Source organism: Macaca thibetana, chromosome 11 (genome assembly GCF_024542745.1).
Source record: "Macaca thibetana thibetana isolate TM-01 chromosome 11, ASM2454274v1, whole genome shotgun sequence".
Classification (NCBI taxonomy): domain Eukaryota; kingdom Metazoa; phylum Chordata; class Mammalia; order Primates; family Cercopithecidae; genus Macaca; species Macaca thibetana.
Window position 1 is genome coordinate 71,396,332 of NC_065588.1, and position 23,355 is coordinate 71,419,686.

General features: G+C 36.9%; 2 protein-coding genes across 10 annotated transcripts in view; one reads left to right on the forward strand and one right to left on the reverse strand.

Annotated features, from left to right (window-relative positions):
* KCNC2 (potassium voltage-gated channel subfamily C member 2) overlaps window positions 1-15,851 on the reverse strand; it is a 167,549-nt gene extending 151,698 nt beyond the window's left edge. For 2 of the 9 annotated variants that reach the window (XM_050749444.1, XM_050749447.1), the window contains exons 1-2: window positions 15,679-15,851; window positions 13,767-14,472 (exon numbers count right to left, since the gene is read on the reverse strand). In XM_050749444.1, coding sequence (XP_050605401.1) covers window positions 13,767-14,453 — 687 coding nt within the window. In that variant the 5' untranslated portion in view covers window positions 14,454-14,472; window positions 15,679-15,851. Of the gene's footprint in view, window positions 1-13,766; window positions 15,336-15,678 lie in introns of those variants that run through there. The other 7 variants (XM_050749451.1, XM_050749453.1, XM_050749450.1 and 4 more) reach the window with 7 other exon arrangements.
* GLIPR1 (GLI pathogenesis related 1) overlaps window positions 1-23,355 on the forward strand; it is an 897,418-nt gene that overhangs the window by 581,069 nt on the left and 292,994 nt on the right. The gene's annotated exons all lie outside the window — the stretch shown is intronic.

Sequence of the window (23,355 nt, forward strand, 5' to 3'; positions counted from 1 at the left end):
AAATAGAATTTAAAGAATTTTCTAACTAGTATCTTCAGAAAGATTCACAAAGATATTACAGTCATTAAGTTATAATACACAGATATGAAAAAAAAGAGTAACCAGAAAATAAGAAAGATTCCCTGAATATTGCAAATGTGTTGTCAAAATGGAAAAATTAGGGTACTGGGTTCAATAGTGTCCCTCAAAATTCATGTCTACCCCAAACCTCAGAATTAAATTTTAGCTAATTTAACAATTAGTTAAATCAAAATGGAGCCATACTCGGCTAGATCAGGACATAATCAGGACATAATCCAATTGACTATTGTCCTGATAAGAAGAGAAAACAGAGACCCATACACTGAGGGCAAGGTGAGGCCAGGGGAAGGGGATCATCATGTGAAGATGGAGATGCATCTACAGCCAAGAAACACAAAGAAACTCCAAGAATTGCAACCACCAGAAGCAGGCAGTGAGTCATGAAACAGATTATCTTTTAGAACCAGTAGAAGAAACCAAGTCTGCCAAACTAGCCTCCAAAACTGTAAGAAGATAGGTGTCTGTTGTTTTAAGTCACCCCTTTGAAGTCATTTGGTTGTGGTGATTTGTTATGGAAGCCCTAGGAAATTAACACAGTTAGTTAAGTGCTATAATACAATGTCTATAAAATTATGTGGAAACTCAGAGAAAGAAATTAACTGCTTAGGAGGAGGTGTTAAAAAATATTTGATAACCAGAGAATCCATGTCTTATATCCAGGAATGGCAAAAAAAAAAAAAAAAAAAAAAAAAAAAATTGTGGTTTGAACACAACTACACTTTTGGCAGTGGAGTTGTAAGGAAAAGGACTAGAAGCACAGGTAGTAACAAGGTTCTGAAGAGCCATTCTATGGAATCTTAATATGTACTCAAGGAAAATGGATAAAGTTCTTTTAAAACAAGAGAATGGTGTGGTATGTTTGTGCCTTGGAAGGAATGACTGTCTTGTCTCTGAAGTCACCATCTTCCCAGTTTAATACCTGTTTTCATTTTTATTTTTCTTCCTCACTACCTTTGCTCTTTCCTCTACTTTTCAACAGTGAGTTTTATGTAAAGCAATTTTCCAAGGAGTATTTTGAACTTCAAAATCACATCATCATTTTCCTTTAATCCTAGTTCAATTCAAATTTCTAGTTTTGGAATCCACATGAACTTCTACATGGGACAGGCAGTTCTGTTTCACAGAAACCATGCAAAAGCTAATATTATTTTCTTGGGTTTTAAATAAAGTAGTAGCAATGTAAAGCCTGTATTTCTTGTACAGAGGATTGCTTATCTCACTAACTTGTTATGGTGGTGAATTACAATAACCAAAAATCTTAACTGGCATACTCAGCATCTAATTTCACAACCATAAACTCTGTGAAGTAGCCTTCTATAATTAAGTAGTTTATACAGAAATATAAAAGAAAAAAACACAAAATATAATACCAAATATTACAGTGTTAAATCTTGTAAAAGAATAACTAACTACTCATGAGCCAGATACCCAAAACGTAACCACTGAATCTTGAATGAGGAAGAAGTCATAAAGTTTCTCTTGTCCCATAACACAAACAGAAACTAAGGGAACATTCTTGACTTTTCTTGTTGCCTCATTCACTCCTACCTAATTAGTCAAAACTCCTCTTCAACTGTGTCCATTTTACCATTTTACTTCATTCCTCTTCAAGGTTCAATGTTGTCTCCTACCACCTGTGTTACTTCAGTAACACACTAAACTGTGGCCCCCCTGAAAAACTTACACTCATCTGCTCCAACCCAATCCCCTCTTCAGCTACAAAAGTTTCAGAAAGATATTCCCAATTACAAATCTGTTTGCTGGTGCTCTTAAAATCCTTCACAATCTCTCCACTACCAGCAGAGAAAGACCAGAACTTCTCAAGAGAACTTACCAAGCATTCCCAGCCAACCTCAGGGTCTGTCTGCTGTGTACCTCCCCACCCCTTGCTCAAAGCTCCAGTGGTATTTAATTACTCACAGTACTTCAAACAGGACAAACAGTCCATGCCTTCCTTTCCTGTTGAAACTATTTAGGCTCTTCCCACTGTCTGAAAAATCTATCTCCTCTTCATCCTGTGGTACCAACACAGATAGGAAAATTTTTCCAATGCTAGCAAAGCTGTGTTAACCTCCAAATCACCCTGTGCTCACTTCTACTGCAGATATTATGACATTGCACTATCATCATCCTTTGGTTGTTTTCTTACAATACACTACAAGAGTGTTAAGGGCTGGGAATATGCCTTCACCTTGCCGCTTGGAATATGCCTGATTTATAATGTGTATATTAGATATTATTTTAATTAATTACCATTTAATCATACATGAAATAATTACTTCTACAACTGCCCGGACAGATAGTCATTTAGAATCCACATGAAAAATCTCAGGGAAAGACAACTTATTTCTTCATGAACATTCTAAACACCAGAAAGCCTTCTTAAAGTAGGCTACTATAAACTCCTCACCTCCAGAAACGAGCAATGCTTGCCTCAAAGAATAATAACGTCCCGGGCCCAGTGGCTCAAGTCTGTAATCCCAGCACTTTGGGAGGCCGAGACGGGCGGATCACGAGGTCAGGAAACCGAGACCATCCTGGCTAACACGGTGAAACCCCGTCTCTACTAAAAAAAAAAAAAAAAAATAAAAAAAAAACACTCGGTGGGCGAAATGGCGGGCGCCTGTAGTCCCAGCTACTCGCGAGGCTGAGGCAGGAGAATGACGTGAACCCGGGAGGCGGAGCTTGCGGTAAGCCTAGATCCCGCCACTGCACTCCAGCCTGGGCGACAGAGCGAGACTCCGTCTCAAAAAAAAAAAAAAAAAAAAAAAAAGAATAGCAATGATAATGTTAAGAGTAACAATAATACGAACGACATTTCTAGAACCAGGTCTGGATTCTTAACATAAATGTGATCAGTCTTTCCTCGTAGCACTCTACTGAGTCAGACACTATTATTTTCTCCCTGGTCCAGATGAGAAAAAAGGAGGCTTAGAGAATTCCCTGAAGAAAAGACAGCAAGCAAGTTGTTGAGTCAGAATTCACATTTAGCATATTCAATCAAGTCCTTAACACTAATACACTAATTTGCTTCCATCTCAAAATCAACTATCAGAAGTCAGCCAGTTAGTTACTTAACTCCTTCACTCTAAGAAGACATGCAATTAAAAAAACAACTATATAACTTTATTTTTAACTTTTTTCCAAATTCGTCCATCCAGGAAACTCTTTTGAGAGACAACACCTGTTAACATCCTACTGGACTACAGGTAACCAGTTCTAATACTGGTCTAAGCTTGATTTTTCTCTTAATTCGTTGTTCAATTGTATTTGTTTTCTCTGCAGTCGTAGCAGAGTACTGGCACATAGTGAGCAAGTAGCCAACTGTGCTCAAAACACATTCACCTGATCTGAATCATACCCAAATCCCACTGAATTAGGATCTCTGGGGCGAGACCTGATTTGTACAATTTTAGTCATCATCTTAGGTGATTCATAGGCACATCCAAATTTGTGAACTGCAAATTTTAAGTAAACTGATAAAAGAGTATCTATTGCTGTCCTGGACTGAGAGTCTTACATCTAAGCAGGATATCTTGTATATAAGCCCAGCGGTCCCCTCCTTCCCAATTTCCACCCTCCCTGTTCTTTCAAGCCTGTTTTTCTGTCTTTGCCATGTTTCACGCCTTCAGATTTTTTTATTATTCAGTGTTACATGACATGATATTCCCCGTTAAGCCTTCATGTTTGCTCCCTATTCCATTGACCTTCCCCTTGATTTTTGGAAAATGCCTATTTATCTTATGGGAGTTAACCAAACTGTCATCTCCTTCGTATAGGAGACTTGTTTCCTCCTTAACCTGTGTGTCTACACTATATGAATGTCTCTACTATATCACTTAGTGCACTATAACTGTGAATTTATAGTTCTTCTTTTCCTACTGAATACAAGTGTCATGAAGGCAAGTGCCAAATTTTAATCCATTTTGCATTTTGCATTCTTAGAACATAACCTAGTTCTGGCCAACAGTTGAAATTCAATAGTTGTCAACTAAGAGATTCAAAAGCATTAGAAACTTTGACACTTTTTTCTCTCCCAGTTTGTTTAGTTAAAGGAGAATGTACAAACCCTGACAACAACCTCCCAGTTTGTTTAGTTAAAGGAGAATGTACAAACAACAACAACAACAATTTATCATCCAATCAATGCAGGCCAAAGTAGAGGAAACACAAAAGACTATATTGATAAAGAAACCCAGCACTGAAGTACAACGTCGAGTGCTCTGGCAACTGCACTTACATCTAAAAAACAAATGTTACTAAGAAATCACCTATGATAGATAAATCAGAGATAAATTGAGTCAATGATGAAAAAATTGAAAAAGAATCAAATTTTTTAAAACATTCACTAAATTTTTAAAAATCTAGCAATTGATAGCATGTGCATACTACAATTAAGAATTAAACAGTAAATTTATAGAAAAAAAATGAGGCAATTAATTAAAGACAACCCTGCTTTTGCATCAAGTCTAATCATTTTTGAATGTCATTAAAGCCTAATAATACATTAAAATATGTTTGATCCTGTTAGTTTGCTTAAATTCTATATTTCTAGCATTGCACTCTAAGTATTAAATTGCAGTCAACATTATGTGCCTGGGAATTAAGCATAAGTATACAGCATGCAAATGATACAAATATGAAAGTTGCTCAACTTTGATGTATCCACGAATTATTTTAGATAATAGTGATAGGTTCATTCAGACCTAAAGTTATAATATATTTAAAAAATTAAAGATAACTGCTAGTTTAGATTCTGTTTGTACAGACAAAGGCCAGTTAATGTTCTATTCTGCCCATTTCCTACTCAGTCTACTTGGTTGCATTAGAGCATTCTAGTAACTCATAATATTCCTCTCATTGCTCCCAAAAGAAGCCTAAAAGAGAGAAGCAGAACAACTTAAATGATAAATCAAACTGTAATAACTGTATTGTTATGCTTTCCTAAATACCAGTTTTGCTACTTTTATCTAAAAATTAATACATCAACATCAGTAAGGAAGCTTGTTACTGCAATGATTATTATGCCATCATTTCCGGTACAATTATTATACAATATTCACTTTTAGCAAATAGCATTTAATCCTAAGTCAATAAACTTAAAAGCACCAAAATCAAGAACCCCATATCTGAATTTCTATTCTATAATTTGCAAGCATAGACACAAATTTTACATAAATTCTGAATAATATCTGGCCCTTTCAAGGAGACCAAAATGATCAAAAAAACTCAAAAAAATGAATTTATATGGATCCAAATAGTTTTTGCTTAAACATAATTTATAAACATGTAATCTTACAGAGTCAATTAACATTATTTGAATATATGGACAATGTTATTTAAATCACTACATTTTATAAAAGATATCTTTGCATTTTATTATTTACTAAACAATTTTAAAATCCTAGATAAAATATTGGTATAAAATAAGAGAATTTATGCAACCAAAAGTTGATTATTTTTTCTATCTTGGTCTTTCATCGTAGAGACAACTCAAAGGAAAACACCTTTCACTGCTAAGACTAAGTTATAGAAAAAACTGTCGAGAAAGACTATCTTTGCCTTTGCTCCAATTTTTAAAGATGTCTACAGCACAGTCAGATATTGTTAAAGAATGGCAAAGCTCTAAGATTTGATAGCACACCAACCGGGGGCTTCAAACAAAGAATGAAGAAGACACTACTTAAGTGTCTGCATGAGATTTTCTGGACACATACAGCATTGAGGAAGTGTCAGTTTAGCAAGATGTTGGTATTATTATCAACTTTCAGGAAATTACATGACTTCCAGTCAAGCAATTGCAGTAATTATGGAGTATTTTTACCCAACGTTATCCATAACATTTTGCCCCAAGTTCTTCTGTTTTGATTTCTATAAAATGTATTATCTGGGACGCTCCCAAATTATAACATTGCTTTACATTTCCATTACACTATATTTGGCTTACTGTTCATTAAAGAATGTTCAGGGAAATTGTTTTTTCTGTATTGTATTTACTGACCTTACAACAACATTTAACTTTGTTTGCAGATCTCCAATAGCTCTAAACACTTTTCTCTTCAATTCACCAGTTATCCCTGGGAAAACCCACCATGACCTGGTTATTTACATTTGAGAAGATGATGTTCTATTGCCAATAGGTTGAACCAGTGTTGCATTAAAAATAAATAAATCGAACAAGAGTAGAAAAACATATTATAAAAGACATATACACAAAAGGGTCAAAGGAAAAATAGGTATCTTATTTCTTAATTATCTATATCTTCTGGCTCAGCTTGGGAGGTAGGCTCCCGCAGGTCTTCTCATTATTACGAGCTGAAGGGGAAAAAGGGGGTTAAGTGCATAAGCATGTTAGTTTTAAGGCTTTAAAGGAAGTAAGACAATAACATGTAAAACTAGTGGAGAAGGCAGCAATGGAAGACTGCAACTGGAAGGAAATCTTGAAAATAAGGCAAATCCCTAAAATAATGACAAATTTCTGATATTGTTGAACAGTAAGACATGGAAGGGGTCAGAGCCTATCCTTCCTAACAGTCTTGCTGCTTCCCAACAGCTAAAGTTTGTGTATTTAGTGTTAAACACAGTATAAACTAAGCAATCAAAATTGAATAGGATGAACACTTAATCAGAAATCACAAGATCTAAATACTAGCCCTGCCATTGTCACTAACTTGTCATGGCTGAAACATGTCAGTTGTCTCCTCTGTGAATCGAGGCAGTCGTGCCAGATGATTGCCAATTTTCTTCCAGTTCTAATCAGCATAAACGCCAGAAGTCTGTCACATATTTCTTCATCAATTTCACTAATATAAAATATATTTTGGACACACATAATAACATGCACACATGCACTTCTCAATCAAATCTTTAAGTTATATTCCCACAAGTCGATCCCATATCTTACCCACATGCAAATTTTACAAATATATTCCCTGAGTATGTATCTGTATTATAACAGTGAATATATATTCTTTTTATGTAGATACATATACCCTAAAATAGAAAAAATATTTTCTCAAAAGAGAAATATGGAGCACTATACACTATACATGCACATTCATTTTAAATACTCTTCACTAGTCAGCACATTAAAATATATCTTAATGAACATATGAACATTATGAACAAAATATAATTTTAACTTAAGAAGTGTGCTAGACAGCACACTATTTTCTATGTCTATTCTGATAGAATGGGTTATGAAAGAGATTAGAATTGAATAATTTGACACTATTTTGTAAACACTTAAATGTGTTAGGCATAGTGTAAGTCCTCAAGAGAATAAGACTATCCCTTTTATATAAAATATGAAAAGGGGAAAAACATGGTGTTGTTGACAAGATACTTTTCAAGTGAAAATAAGACTGAGATTATCTAATCGGTTACCCTTGCAGGTGGATGGATATACACCTGCACTGAATCTTAGACCTAAGAAATGACAGAGCCGATCATCTTTATGGGTTTCATGCCAGAACCACAGCAAAATGATTTCCTGAGATCAATATGTGGTTGAGAGAAAGCTGTTTTCAATGGAAACAGGAAGCTGGGAGCTAACCTGTTTCTATGGTAACCACAGCAGTAGCTACCCAACAGCTGTAGGGGAAAAAAAAGGGCAGAAAGTTACAAATGAAAATTGAAACAAAACAAAACAAAACAAGATTCTGGTTTACCTTATTAGTGTGATGGTCCTTGGAGTGCAATCAGAATGGGCATGAACATGTTGTCCCTTCCTCTTTCCCCCAGAATCTTTAGCAATAACTGTCTTACAAACCTCAACATTTTAGAGCTGAAAAGAACTTTAGACACTATCTAGTCCAATGTGTCATCTCAATGTTTGTGTTTTATTTTTCAGAATAAAGCAAAGGAAATCAAGATTCAGGAAGATGAAGTAAATTCTCCAAGGTCACACAACTAGTGTTGAAATCAGTGCTGGAGCGTAGGTCTCATAGGTCTCAATCGTTTTTCAATTCTTTTTCCATGTAATATCCAGTCCTGCTCTGTTCTCCTCCCAACACTCACATTCTATTCACTTTCCATGAAAATATTGACTACACAGTGTTGAGATTATTACCATCCCTCAACCTACACGGAAGGCAAAAAAGTAGTGCTTTTCTGTCTTAAAAGAATATCTTGACTGCTCTTATGAATATAAAGAAAAGCCCTTCATATTTCAACCAGAATTGAATTAAGTTTATGGAATATATTGGTGATAATTTTTTGGACTATTTTGCCACTATATATTTTCTTCTACAGATCTGTGTTTATCTTTAATGCTCTTTACTATTTTATTTAGACACATTTCTAAAGGTTCCCACAATAAAAAGAATATATGACTCAGAAGTTCAAAGAATACAAGACTTGAAAATCACATTTACTTTATTTGTTGTAGTAAAAATTGATGGTAATGATAAACATTTTCAAATGGGAAACTACAAAAAGGTTGATCTATACCTTCCTTTTCAGTTATTTTGAAAATAAGCTCACTGACAAAGATAAAAACTTTCCTTGTCTTTTATTTAATTTTGTCAACTCAGTTCTACAAATGAGCTCTTAGCAAAATATTAGAGAAAAAGGTCATACCTAATTTATCCAAGTACATTCACTTTTTGCACACCTAATGTCCAGCCATAAATCAGGTCACCTCATGTGTATATTACTAGTATATATATTTAATTGGCAATTAAATTTACTTGATTATTTTAGTGATCAATTAAATCAGGTACTCTCTGATTCTATCCAATGCTCAGAATACAAGCATAAAATTAAATTTATTTATAAACCTTTTAACTAGTGGCCCTGAAAAGGTGAAAAGACACTTAAATGCTTAGGTGGAAAGTGCAAACACACTGTACTATTATAGCAGACTCGTTTGATGAATATGAAGTTTGAGTATGCATTGTCATGTGGTTGGTCATGACTTGTAAGTAAATGGAAATAATAAAATAAACTTGTCCACACACCCAAATAGTTCAATTGTTGTTTGATATAAGTACAGTCTTCATTATATTGTAAGGAGAGAGCCTGTAAGTCATTATGAAAACAGAAAAATAAAGAATTAAAGATCCTAATATTTTGTAATAAAATAAAGACCAATAATACCTTAACATCATCATTTCTAAAAGGAATATTTTACTGCATGTGTCAGGCAATATTCCTATGTGAGATCTTTTTTTTTTTTTTTTTGAGGAAAATTCATTTTTAACACCTCTAGAATTTTATTTACCGTAATCTTGTTTTTTTTATTTAATAGATAATGCCTTTAGGAAATATTTTATTATAAATAGAGAGGTGAGCTCACTGAAGGCAAAGGACTGTATCTTCTCCATGCATTCCCAGTACTTTTCATAGTTTCCAGTCTACAGTGACTACATAATCAATATTCATTGAATGAATGAATTTTCTAAAATTTTAATAATTGACGATATTTTATGGATAAGCTATATTTAGCCATTATTTAATTAGAACCACTCTTACCAAACAAGACTTAATATATTTTCTTCCTTTAATCTTAATACATCATTCAAATTGTTCCTACACCTTATTATAATTTTTAAAAATCAAGTGCTACATTTAATACTAGCAAATATTTATTTAGATCATTTCTTTCTTGTTTTGTTTTGTTTTGTGGCAAGAGGAAAAAGTGGCCCATACAAAGTAAATGAAATATTTGCAAATTTGAGTCTAATGCTAGAAATTAAAATGTCCATGTTAATGGCTTCTAAGGAGTATGTTTTAGCAATGCTGTAGAAATAATCTATAATGCTAATAACGTGAATATTTTCAAGATTTAAAAAAGTATAGATTCACTGTCATAATCCATGTATGATTCAGAAGGATTGCATATGATATACAACCCATATTGTATTTCAACAATGGTAAATGAGATAAAGGTCAGGGGAATGTTTGTGAAAGAGCTAGAAACATATCAAAAAGTCAACATCTTAAATGGGGTTCCATGGCAGTTATTATTTTGTTTTTCCTTTTCTAAAATGTGCTTTAAAAGTAAAAAACAGAAGATCAAGTAATCAAAGATATGCATAAATCACCAAGGAAGAGCCAACATTCTAAAACAGAGCTGAATTCAATTATCTCCCCCACCCTATTAAAAAGTAAGTGAAAGAAGAGAAAGAGAAACTTATAACTGCTCTCAGCAGTTTAATATTCCAAACAGATTCTTCAAAATTGTCTTTTATTTTAGTATTTTGTCCTTATGTCATTTTTAAAAACTTCTAAAAATCTAGAAACTCTATCAAGGAATTTCTGCCTGGTGCCCGTCCTCTTATATATGATACATTCTTCAAGGGAAAGCACATAGAAGCTTTACCTTTTTCTAACACTTACATATTAAATTGAAAATATACAGTGCATCACATTTTTACAAGTATATGTATGCATCCTTGCTTTTTACTATTTGTAAATATCACTCACTAGTATCAACAAAATAACCTCTCATTATTTTCCTGATCTCATTTTCTCCACAACAGGTTTCCATGACAACTTATATTTGAATTTTTATAAACTTCTATTTTTAAATACTATTCTTAAGAATAAAAGCTTCAATGTATAAGATATAAACTTATTTACCAATTGAAATAGAACAATTTAGACCCCTCAAATATGTATTTACTTAATAAATTAAAAATCATAGAGGAGAGGGACATGCCAACCAAAAGAGAAGGCAAAAATTCAGGGTTGCAAAATCCAATTAATTATTCAGTTCCTATCACCATTGTTTTTGTCTGTCATTTAAATCATAAAAGTTACAAACAAAGCACATCTATTATATAACTGATCTAATCTTTTCAATATTGGAGAAAAAAGAAAATTGTGAAACAAGTATAATGAGTTGAAAAGGGAATTCAGAGAGTTAAAATTTTTCATGTCAAACATTTCAATAAAAGATGAGCTAATGTTAAAAAGTAAGAGTGTTTATAAAACTTCAAATACTTCTATTAAGACTGAGACTCATGATAATAAGACAACTGAAGCAAACCACTTGATAATTATTTTATGTTTCCTCAAATTGTGTCCATGCAAAATATAATTTCAACTTGTGGCCTCCACATGTAACTCTATTTTTCAAACTAGTCAGATAACATTGTCAGGTTATCATCTTAACTAAAAGTGCTCAGGAAAAAATATTAAGTCACTTTTAAGTAGAATGATGACTTACGATTACCTTTTTTTAGCCAACCCCTAATAATTTGAAGAGATTTCCCTGAAGACAAGACTCACAAAAGAAAGCCAAACATTAAACACTGACTGGTCAATAAAAATGGAAAGTTCAAACAGGATTCTTTTTAAGAAGTTAATTCAAGTCCCATATTTTTATTCTACTGTTGGGTGGTAAAGGGTAAAAATTCTAGGAGCGAAAGTCCTGGAATACACATATTTTAAAACTCATAGATGACTTTTCAAAGTTAGGATTCTAGTGAATGTCTTATGCCGCATTAAATCTCAAGAGCAATGTGATCTGCAGAGATTTCACAATCCAGTCCAGTTATAATCAGTAGTTTTGTTAGAAAGGGCCTGAGGAGAGAGTCATGAGACCTCTGGGATAATTTTGGCTTTGCTATTAACTTGATGTATAACCTTGGCCATCACTCAGCATCTGCAGTCTTCATTTTCTTCATCTACAATATAAAGGGTCTTGACTAAAAGTGACCTCAAATAAATTTTTCGGGTCTATGATTCTTAGCTGATTCTGTTTCTACTTGCTCTTTGACCTTGTTTCAGTCTCAATTTTGGTGTATTCTTTTCTCACCTAAAACAGATGCAGATCAAAGCCTCAATATTATTATAATGAAATATCATAATAAATGTTTTTTAAACACACAGTTTTCAAGTCAATGCTTTATCCTTTTGACCAATAATCTATAGAATCAAATTTCATGGCAATGATAAAAGTTGAACACCTTCTTAAAGTTTTTGCTATGCAATCTGGCCTACAATAAAATGTATTATGTTACCATAAGGAAAAATAATAAAACATTCTGTCCTTTTTTAGCACATTATCTGGAAAAAGGAATCACACGATGGGCCTGAAAACAAATTCAGATTATCCTTTTAGCCACCAAATGGAAAGAGCTCTATAACACTCAGCTGGAATCCAAGAAACACAGATGCACAGATGTAATGGTCATGAGCCTGTGGTTTAATTTAAATAAATATGCACTTCTGGTTTTGTTTGGTTGATTTAGTTTTTTTTTTGTTTTTTTTGTTTTTGTTTTTTTTTTTTTCCTGAATGCCAACTCTGTTGTTGAATTTATGGCATGGCCTGAAAAAAAAAAAAAAAAAGGATTTCCAAGTTGAAGCTATTAATTCTATGTTCAAATATGTGTATGTAGGCATGCTAGAATTTATGTATGCATTTAAATACCAAATCTAAAAGAGTAGCAATGCTTTAAATTGTCTCTTTCATATTCTATTTCACATTGTAAACAAAACACATCCACAGACTTCCAAAGTGTTATCAGAAGCACATCTTCTGACAAATTAGTAGATAGCTGCATAACATCTCAGATGCAGACACTTCTGACATACAGAGGAAGAAAATAATGAAGATAGAGCCAAAGTAAAGTTGGGAGAATTCCCATTCTGCCCATGGGGTGCGTTTTCTGGGTGTCAGAAGCAAACCAGACACATGCAGTTGCAAAGATTTAACCAAATGCAGTACTTTGTTCTCACATGTAATTAAAAACCGTTCACATACTGTGTAATTTGTGGTTATTTATATGTCTTTATTTCCTTTCCACCAGAGAAACCATTATTGGTTACTTTTATAATCTCTTCATGAGATTTTGAAGAATTAATTGGGAGTGTCAAGGATTAAAGTTGAGCTGTCATTTATACTAGAACCCAAAAAAGAACACTGAGGCTGGAATCACAATATTAAAATTAAAATAAAGTTTGTTCCTATCTTAATTATTCAGATTTACAGAACTAGGATCACCAAAGTGGTTAATGGGTTAATGTATGTTCAACCTGTAAGGATCAGAGATACAACCCAAAGAGAAAGGGACCAGGCTCAAAATCCCCTGTGTAAGTGGGCTTTCTCGTCAACTCACGGAAACAATCCTAGTATTCATCTCCCCTGGAAAGTGACAGGCCCAAACAACGTTCTGGAGATTCTCTTTACAAAATAAACCTCCTGGCAAATCTTTCCTCCCTCCATCTCCCCAGTCACATAGATATATTCCATTTCCCCTTCCTCTGTCCTCAGAATCAATCCCTAATTTGAGCACTGCTCTGGGTGAGTCAGACGTGAAGGGGCCAAACTGAAAATGTCAAATAGGGATGACCAGGAGGCCAGAAAAGAGATCTTAGCTACAGGAAAAGTTAGAACAAAGGAGTGAGAGAGAAATTCGAGATGAATCCTCATACCCGTTTCAGGACAAGGTCCAGAAGACGTGCACAGAGAAGTCGACATTTGCCCTGTAGGTCCCATCTGCTAAAGTAAATCCGTTTGAGTTGGGAGAAGAGGAGGAGAAACATGGTACTGTGTGGGATGGTGGCCAGGGTCCCTGGGTTTACCCTGCAAAGGATGAGCCTCTAACCGCATCGCTAGGAAGTCCCGGGTCTCTTCTACCCCCATCCCTGAGGCCCTGGGGTGGAAAAGAACAGAAAGTTGGGGAGGGAGTTGGGAGAAGTTGAAGCAGCAGGGAAGGGGTCGATTCTGGCCTTACCCTGGCGGCTCTGGACGAGTAAGGGTCTTCGAAGAGGGCCCACATGCGGGGCTGCAGCCTCCTCCAGCGGCCAGATTTGCCGTCTGGGCCCCCGAGCCCCGCCGCGTCCTCGATGCCTAGCCTCTTGGCCGCCAGGTCCTCATCGTCGCCGGGGTCGCCGCCAATGAGGTCGGGGGTCTCGAAGATGTCCAGCGCCTCCTCGGCGTCGCGGTGCTGCCGGTAGGTCATCCAGCAGCAGGGCTCCACGTCGGTCTCGTCGATGCCCCAGAAGGCCAGCTCCTCCTCGAAGAGCGGCCCGCACACGTCTGCGGGGCAGTGCAGCTTGCCGGTGCGGTAGTAGTTGAGCACATAGGCGAAGACGCCCGGGTGCCGGTCGAAGAAGAACTCTCGGCCGCCCCCGGGGTGGTCGCTGGCCCTGCCGCCGCGGGAACTGCAGTTGCCCGCGCCGCCCTCGAAGCAGCCGCCTGGCCCGGGGGACAACTGGGGCGCTCTCGGCGGCGGCGACAGTGGAGGTGGCGACGGCTGCAGCTTGTCGCCCGCCGTGGTCAAGCAGTCGCCCGGGGGCTCGGAGGAGGCAAGAAGGGCCAGGCGTGTTCCAGGCAGGGTCTTGAGGGTGCTGCGGTAGGTCTCGTGCCGGGTACCCCCGACATTGAGGATCACCCTCTCGTTGTTCTCGATCTTGCCCATCTCTGTGACTCAGACATGACTGGGGAAAGGCAAACACAGCGCCGAGTTAAAGATCTTGGCCGTCAAAGACACACCAAGACCCCCACCACCAACCCAGAGCTAGTCCCGGGATGCAGGGTTGGCAGACAGGCATGGGGCAAGGGACCCTCCCCCGGAGGGGATCAGCGTCCAGCGTTGTCCCCGCCTCTTGCATCACACCTTTCCCAGGTTTCCAGAGAACTACGGAGACAGCAGTCCAAGTCTTTCTTGACCTTTCATGACACCGTTTCCCTTGCCTCCCGCTTTCCTTTTTTTGGCTCTGATCTCTTCTCCTTCATCTTTTCACCTTCCACTCTTCCTCTTTTCTGTTCCCTCTCAAGTCCAACCTGCTCCCAGCCCCTAACCCCCTCTCTGCCTCCCCAAACACCCCCTCCCTCCCTCTAAGCCTACTTTCTCCCCCTCCTTTGCCCCATTCTCTCCTCCTCCCCTGGTTGGCTTCTCACTCCCACTCTCCAAGACCCTCCTCTTTCTCCCCTTCCCCTAGCCTGGATGCAATTTCCTTAGGCAGGGGGTTTTCCTCAGGCAACTTGACAGTGTTGGGTGAGAGCACACCCTCTCCTCACCCTGTGAAGAGCCCCTATTCCACACCCACCCTAGGTCAACCCCAGACCCCTCGCTACTCCCTAGCGCTCAGGCAGTGCCTTCTACGCAACCTGTTCTAGGTTCACCTCTACACTTGCTCACAGACCATGCAAAAAGACCACGCAGAAGTCAGAGAAAAAAAAAAATCTCTGCTGTTGCTTTTCACCTAGGAGACCTCTGACCTACTTCCTTATTCAATTTCCTTTTCACATTATTATTATTGTTGTTGTTGATATTATTATTACTTGGGAAAGGAAACAACTAACTAGGATCCATCTTTAAGAATAGAGGTGATCAGTGCCTCCCACCCATCCCCCTTCCCAAGAAAAACAAATCCCTTAAGGGGTGGAGGGTGGGGGATTTGCTTTCTAGGAGGGGCGAGGCTCGGGGGAAAAGCTGCTTGGAGGCACACCCCCTGGGTCCCTGATGTGGAAGTCTCGCTGACAGTGTCCCTGTTTCCAGCCTCCCAGCCACCTCTCCCCAGGGCTTCATCTCTACATTTCTATTGCGGAAAGGCAGAGCAGGGGGGATGCCTGCCTGCAGGGTCAACAAGCCCTTTCCAGGAAATGCCCCCTTTCACCACCCCCACCCCATTTCCAGATACCTTAAGGAGACCAAGAGAAAAGTGGTTTTGCTTTGGTTTCCGAGTGGACGAGGTTCTCTAGGCAGCAGGACTGAGTCTTGGCGCCCAGCTGAGCCGCCGTTCTCCGACGAGAAACTACTTGTTGGCGTTTTCCGGATTCAGGTGATTGAGCCGCTTCTCTGGGCGCTGGGGTGGGGGACAAAGCCCCCGCCGGCCGCCGGCCGCGCTCCCCGCCTTCATTCTGTGATCTGCGGATTTGCCAGTCGCCAACCTCCGCGCCCAGAGTCACCATCGCGCAGGGTTGGGCAAACCATGGAGCTCTGGGCGGGTCCAGCCGGCACTGCCCGACCCCACCGGGAGCGGGCAGATCGGCTGGCCGTGAATGGAGCGGAGACTGGCCGGAGGTCAGGAGAGCTCACCACTTGAAGGTGAAGTCGCCCTGCTCCGATTCCATCTGCAGATTTTGTTTCTCCCCCAAATCAGCCGCTGCTGGAGCTGTCCCTTCAGCACCACTCGCCGTCAACCTCCCGCCGTCAGCCAAAGCACAGAGCTGGGGAAAGGGTGGGTGGGTCTGGAGAAGCTATGTTGTACCAACCAGGTTCACATATTTTTCTTCTGTGAAGCTCTGTCTCCACCCTCTCTGGAGCTTCTGCCTGCCTTATTTACACCCTACTCTCCACACCCTCTCTCTCTCCCCCCCACCCCTTGCCATGCCCCACCCCTCCCAACAAGTGAGAGAATCTAAAACCAATTGCATTTTTTTTTTTCCTCAATGACAGCTGACCGGAGAGAGAGGTGTACTTACAGGTGACAGTAAATATTGTTTCTTATGTCTTATGCATGCCTCTGGCTTGCTTTTTCAAATCAAATGTCCGTCTCTAGCTACCACACCACTGTTATCTAAAGCAAAACAAGTTTTAGAAGTTTATCCCAGAAAGATAATGCTTTACAAAGTACAAGTTCCAGTTTTTTTGTTTGTTTGTTTTATTTTGTTTCATTTTGTTTTTTTGTCTGAAGCTGAAGAGAAAAGCCACAGATACCCAAGTATCCAAGTAATTCTCTAATAAGCCAATTTTACCCTTTCTCAAGTTTTCATTTCCCCTTGTATTAGTGTGCTCGGGCTGCCATAAGAAAGTATGACAAATTGGGTGGCTTAAACAACAGAAATATATTGTCTCATGGTTCTGCCAGTTTCAAATACAAAATTAAGATGTTGTTAGGGTTGGCTTCTTCTAAGAGTTTTGGAGGAAGAATATGTTCCAGCCGTCTCTCCTTGGCTTATAAATAGGCATCTTCTTCTTGTGCCTCTTCTGACTATTTTCTCTCCATGCATACCTGTCTCTGTGTCCAAACATCCTCTTTTTATAAGGATATCAGTTATATTAGATTGGGGCCCACCCTAAATGATCCCATTTCAACTTCACTATCTCTATAAAGATTCTATATCCATATAAGGTTACATTCTGAGGTACTGAAGGTTAGGACTCCAATACAGCTTTTATGAGGGGAAAGGGCAATATTCAACCTATAACAGGCCTCATCACCAAACAGATCATGTGCGTGTGTGTGTGTGTGTATCTGTGTGCATATTCCAAGAAAGAAAAAGAAAGAAGAAAGAAAGAAAGAAAGAAAGAAAGAAAGAAAGAAAAGAAAAAAGAAAGAAGGAAAGAAAGAAAGAAAGAAAGAAAGAAAGAAAGAAAGAAAGAAAGAAAGAAAAAGAAAGAGAAGGAAGGCAGACACTATTCTACAGGCATAATTTGTTAGAATTGAAGTCCACCCACCCAGTAGGGAAAACACCAGGTCCTCTGTGGAAGAATATCTCTTTGAGAAACAAGTATTGATATGATACTATGGCTTAGAAAGAGCAAGATTTATGAGTTATTAATAAGAACATTTTAGCAATATAGAGGGTGGGAAGACAGGTAGTAAAATGTGAATTCACCAAATAACATCTATCTGTTATGACACATTAAAAGTAGAGAACTAAAAGGTCTTTGGAAGGTCATTGAGATCTAGAAAATAAATGCAAAAAAATGTAATATACACATTTATATTTTAAATTACTGACAATTTGACAGTAAATGTGTAAAGACAATGTGAACCCAGCATGTGAGTTACTAACACACACAAAAATGTATAAGGCTTTAATGTGAAGAAAATTATTTTAATTTTTTACAATTACCAATCACTGAGGTATTTCCAAAAATGATAATGATAATAAATTTCAGTTGCCAGAAAAATTACAAAGAGAAAGTATACTCACCTTCTAACAGTCATTCTTCCATTGTCTAGATGATGTCTTATATTGGCTAATGTAAATTCAGTAGGGAAAAGGGGGAATGTGGTTTGCTTTAGAATAAATTAACAATTGTAATAGCAACAGAAGCATTAATAATAATAGATATTTACTGAGATCATACTATGTTGAAAATTCTTCACATAAATTACCCCCTTTGAATTTAAATGGAGAAAATGTTCACATTAAATTGCAAGACTGTAAAAAGATAACTCATACAGATGACAGGAATCAGTAATGAAAACCTTTAGTCTCATAATATTAGTTGCATTATGAAACAACTAGAGAGAAAACAAAAAGAAAGGAAAAGATAATGCAAAGTACTCATGGGGAGGAAAATGGAACAACAAAGATCTAATGAGTCGATTTGGGTGCAAGGTTCTATAAGCTATCTAGAAATAATCACATTGATAGGAGGATCATCTTTCCGAAGAACTCAGACTTTCCTTGTGATTCAAAAAGGATTATATGTGAAATTAGAGGACATGTCAGATAAGTTTGAAAATAAGAATGTGGGAAGATAAAAGGATGAGATGTGCATGTCAATGGAGAATTGATACACAAAGCAAGGAATAAAATACAGTCTCTTTTATTTTTTGCTGGTCAATAGAACAAGGGAAGAACCTAAAACAAATATCCAGGCTCCATTATATAAGACAGGAGAGAACAGAAAACCCCTCCAGCCAACGAACTTTACTGATCCTGCTGTAAAACTCAGATAAAAGTGAAAAGAAAGCAAAGCTTTGAAAAATGGCAATGGAAAACTGAGGGAGGAAAACATTTGTGGTTTCCTTTGTGGTCTGTGTGGAGCAACGATTTAGAAAACTGTACGGACATTACCCCTTGCAGGGAAGCAACTGAAATGCTGCTTCCTTTATAATTCTTGAGTCAGCATCACAGAAAGGCTACAGAAACTAAGCACTACGTCACCATCAGAAATGTGAATTGATCTCATGAAGCACACTGTGACTGTCAGAATGACATACTTGCAAAAGTTTACCATTTGAACAACTTAAATCTTCTAAAATCTAATGTGAGGATTTTAAAAATATTCTTCACTCTCAAAAAGTAATATATTCATACACAAAATTCTTCTGCAGTAGATTAAAGAATGATCATAATTTTTCATTGCTCCCTACAGATTTGGACCTTTGTAATGTGACTTTGCAACTTCTCCCTTCAAGTCTGTTTCTCCAGCTCTTGAATCTGTGTTGTCTTTGTAACTTACTTTGGCCAATAGAATGGAATGGAAGTGATGATGTACCAGTTCCAAATCCAGGCTTCAAAAGGTCTGGTATGCTTCTTCACTCTTGCTCTGTCTCTCTCTCTCTCTGTCTCTCTCTCTCTCTCTCTCCCTTCCACTCTCTTTCTTGGAACTCTACCCTAATACTATGAAAATAAGTCTTAACTAGTTGACATCGTGGTGAGAGATATATATGCCAGTCATGCACACACACACACACACACACACACCCCTTCAGTACAATAAGTAATAGTATTAGGAGCCAACTCAGAGGACATAATAGAGGATTATCCGGATTATATACACACATACACATATATATTTTATATTTGATATATAAAGTATTATGACAAATAATATATATTTTTGTATATATTTATGTGTATATAATTATGTACTAACCATCTGTAAATGAGCTAGTACCTTGTCTTAGTCAATTTGTGCTACTATAACAAAATAATTGAGACTGTGTAATTTTTAAAAACAGAAATGCATTCCCTCACAGCTCTGGAAGCTCTGGAAGTTCTGGAAGCTCTGGAAGTTCTGGAAGCTAGGAAGACCAAGATCAATTTGCCAACACCTGGTATGGGTCTTCTTATTGCATCCTTAGATGGTGGAAGGCAGAAGGCCAAGAAAGGGACAAATTCTTTGTCTTCACATTGCAGAAGAGAGAGAGAACCCACTCCTGAAATTTTTTAGAACAGCACTATTCTATTTATTGAAGGTGGTGCACTCATAACCTAGGAACATCCCAAGTCTCACCTCCCAACACTGCCACACTGGGGATCAAGTTTCCAACACATGAATTTGAGGGGACACATTAACACCATGACATTTACACAATACACTCTTTTCCTACCCAAACTAATTATAGTAGACACTTGAATAATACAGAGATTAGGGGCACTGATCCCCACACGGTGGAAAATCTATGTATAACTTTTGACCCTCTAACAATTTTCCTAGCCTACTGTTGACCAGAAGGCTTACCAATAAGGCAGTCAATTAACACGTATTTTGAATGTTATCTGCATTATATATTATATTCTTGCAATAAAGTAACTTAGAGAAAAAATGTTATCAATAAAATCATAGGGAATAAAAATATATTTACTGTTTATTAAGTGTAAGTGAATAATCATAAAGATATTCATCTTAACCATCTTAATATTAAGTGGGCTGGGGAGAAGGGGCAAGAGAAAAAGTTGGTCTCACTGTCTCAGGGATGGCAAAGGTGACAGAAAATCCACGTATGAATGGGCCTGCACAGTTCAAACCCATGTTGTTCGAGGATCCACTATTTTTGCGATGATTATAATAAAATAGACCTACATATGATGAATTCATGGATTACTAATTTTACAACTTGACCATTGGGTTTGTAAGAAATACGTATTTGCAGAGGCCCTGCATAAATATCTAGCATAATAACATAGGTGTTTAGTCAATTTAAGCTTGCTGTATACTCGTAGAATTGATATGTAAGAGTGCTGAAAAAAGACATTTTAAAGAAAGCGAAAAACAAATTTCCATAAATATAAGATGACATTGATTGGTAAGCATTAAAAATAAGAGTAAAAAATAGCCTTGTTTTGAAAAGCAATTCTTGGTCATAGCCTTCTTCATCAGTCATTCGTTTAAATAGATAAAAGATGATAGATATAGATAGATAGATAGATAGATAGATAGATAGATAGATAGATAAATAGATAGATACATACATACATAGACACATAGATATATAGATAGATACATAGATAGTAGGTGGATGGATGCAGAGAGAGAGAGACAGACAGACAGACTTTAGAAAATAGAGCAGCTCATTATTCACATCACACTATCTGAGGTCATTGTAATTTACAAAGGGGACAATATGAGCAGATTTTCCCGGGGGGATTGTCATAACACTAAGCGTTAAATTATTGGCAGATATCAATAAAGTGTACTCTGCTTTCTTATTGTTCTTGTTCCTCTACAGATCATGGATGATAACTAAGACACTAGAATATTTGAATAATTTTATAACCTATACTTTTAGTACTTTACCTCCTTCTACCAATAATTATTTCATTATTTATAGAGTAAGTGTATGGCTTACTCTATCACATTGTAAACTCTGTAGATCTGCTCAATCTATATTTTCTTATGACCTCTCAGCCATGGGAAAGTTCTGGGCTTGAAAATATATCACACCCCCTGAGAAGGTTTTTAAAATGCAAAAATCTTCACACTGAGATTCTGATTCAGTTGGTTTGGTGCAAAAAATTATAAGTCTGTGTTTTCAAAAAGCATCATACATTTTAAGAAACATTGTCTATAGGAAGTTGCATTAAAGCAAATATTTATAAACTATGACAAGACATTACCTGAACATACCATCTGCAGAAAATGTTAGGGAAGAGTGGGGTAAAAAGATAACTAACATTTATTAAGGAAAAACTGTAATTCCAGGCACTATACTTATACGTATTATTTCATTATTTATTATGATAGGTCTACCAAGAAAATATTGAAATACGATATTTTTTATATTTGGTAAAGGATTGTCAGATTAAATGAAGAGAACAGTGTTATTGTAATTGCAGCAGTTAAAACTTAAGTACTTAAGTGCAAAATAAAATGCCAAGAGCTTCGAATTTAACCCATTTAATCATCAACCTATCATTTTTACTGGTGTTTTCCAAAGAGGAGGCTGACGCTGAAATTGTAGAATAACTTGCCCAAGTTCACATAGCTAATAAGAGACAGCTGGTAGTATTCAAACCCACAGGTGTTTAATTCTAATGCCTGTATCCTGGTCAAAGAGTAAATAGCAGAGCGGTGATTTGAATATATGCAGAACCATGATTTGCATAGAAAATAGAAGATAATAGACATGACAAAAAATAAATACCAAATTTAATGTATCCCAATTGTTTGGGGAATTGAAAACCCACCACCAGAATATCTCAGAGCTCTCTTTCCTCTGTTTAATAAATAGCATATGATAAAACCAGTAATCAAAATAGGCAAGTAAAATGAATTTTTTAAGAAAAAAAAATGAGTTTGAATTTGTTTAGTACAAAAGGAGAAGAATGGAAAACATAGGTCACAAATATTTTTCTGAAAAAATGTTGAGAATAATCAGGTTGATTTCCTTGGGAAATAAAAGTAAAAGCTCAAGGAATGAGGATGCTGAAAGAGACTTGCAATAAGACGGAAGCAGGTCTAAGCACACCAGTTTAGTCTCATTATTTAGAAAGATAATCTAGACAAGTAGAAAAGCAGGCTTTTGAAAAGCTACTACATGCAGTTTTCAAACAGAATTGAGGGAGGTAAAAATAACATCAGGGCAAAGAAGCAGTTCTAAAGAGGAACCAGACTGAGGCAAACATTGAAATTCTTTTCCTTTAGCCATGCCATGGAAACTTGCTTTTCAATTTTATTTGTATTTACTTTGTAAATAAATCAAACAATGAGATAGTATAAAATATCATGCAACTTGGGGAACAGACATGAAAGAGTATAAAACCCCAATATGGATTAGAATGACAAAACAACCCCTCAAAGAAAATGTTAAGCCATGCACCAAAATACACAGTGAATTGTTTCCAAGAGATATAAAATACACTTCAAATTTCTGCTGGAAAAAAATCCATTTCAATACTATATTTAGATATATAACTTTAAAAAGTCCAGTATTCTCTAAATGATCTAAATCTTTTTATTGCCATAATTACATTTGGACATTGAGTTAAATAAATTAAAGAGTGTTTTTAGTTGATGCTATGGTCTGAATGTGTCCTCAAATTTCATATAAGGTAATCACCAGTATGATAGAGTTAAGAGGTGGTACATTAAAGAGGTGATTAAGTCATAAGTGTGGAGCCTTCATGCATGGAATTAGGGCCCTTATAAAAAGGCTTGAGGAAGTGATTTTGCCTTCTACTCGTCCTTCAAATCTCAGTTTAAATAGCTTTACCTCCAAGGCTTCCTTGATGTTCTAAAATACGTTGTACTTTGTGGACTAGATATTGTGCATATGCTCTAGCACCCTTTATTTCCCCTATCAAGACAACTAGAAGCCAGAATTGCAATTACTTATGTAACTGTTTGTCTCACATGCTAGATTGTCAGTGCCAAAATCAAGCGTGTCTTAGTCACAATTATATACCCAATG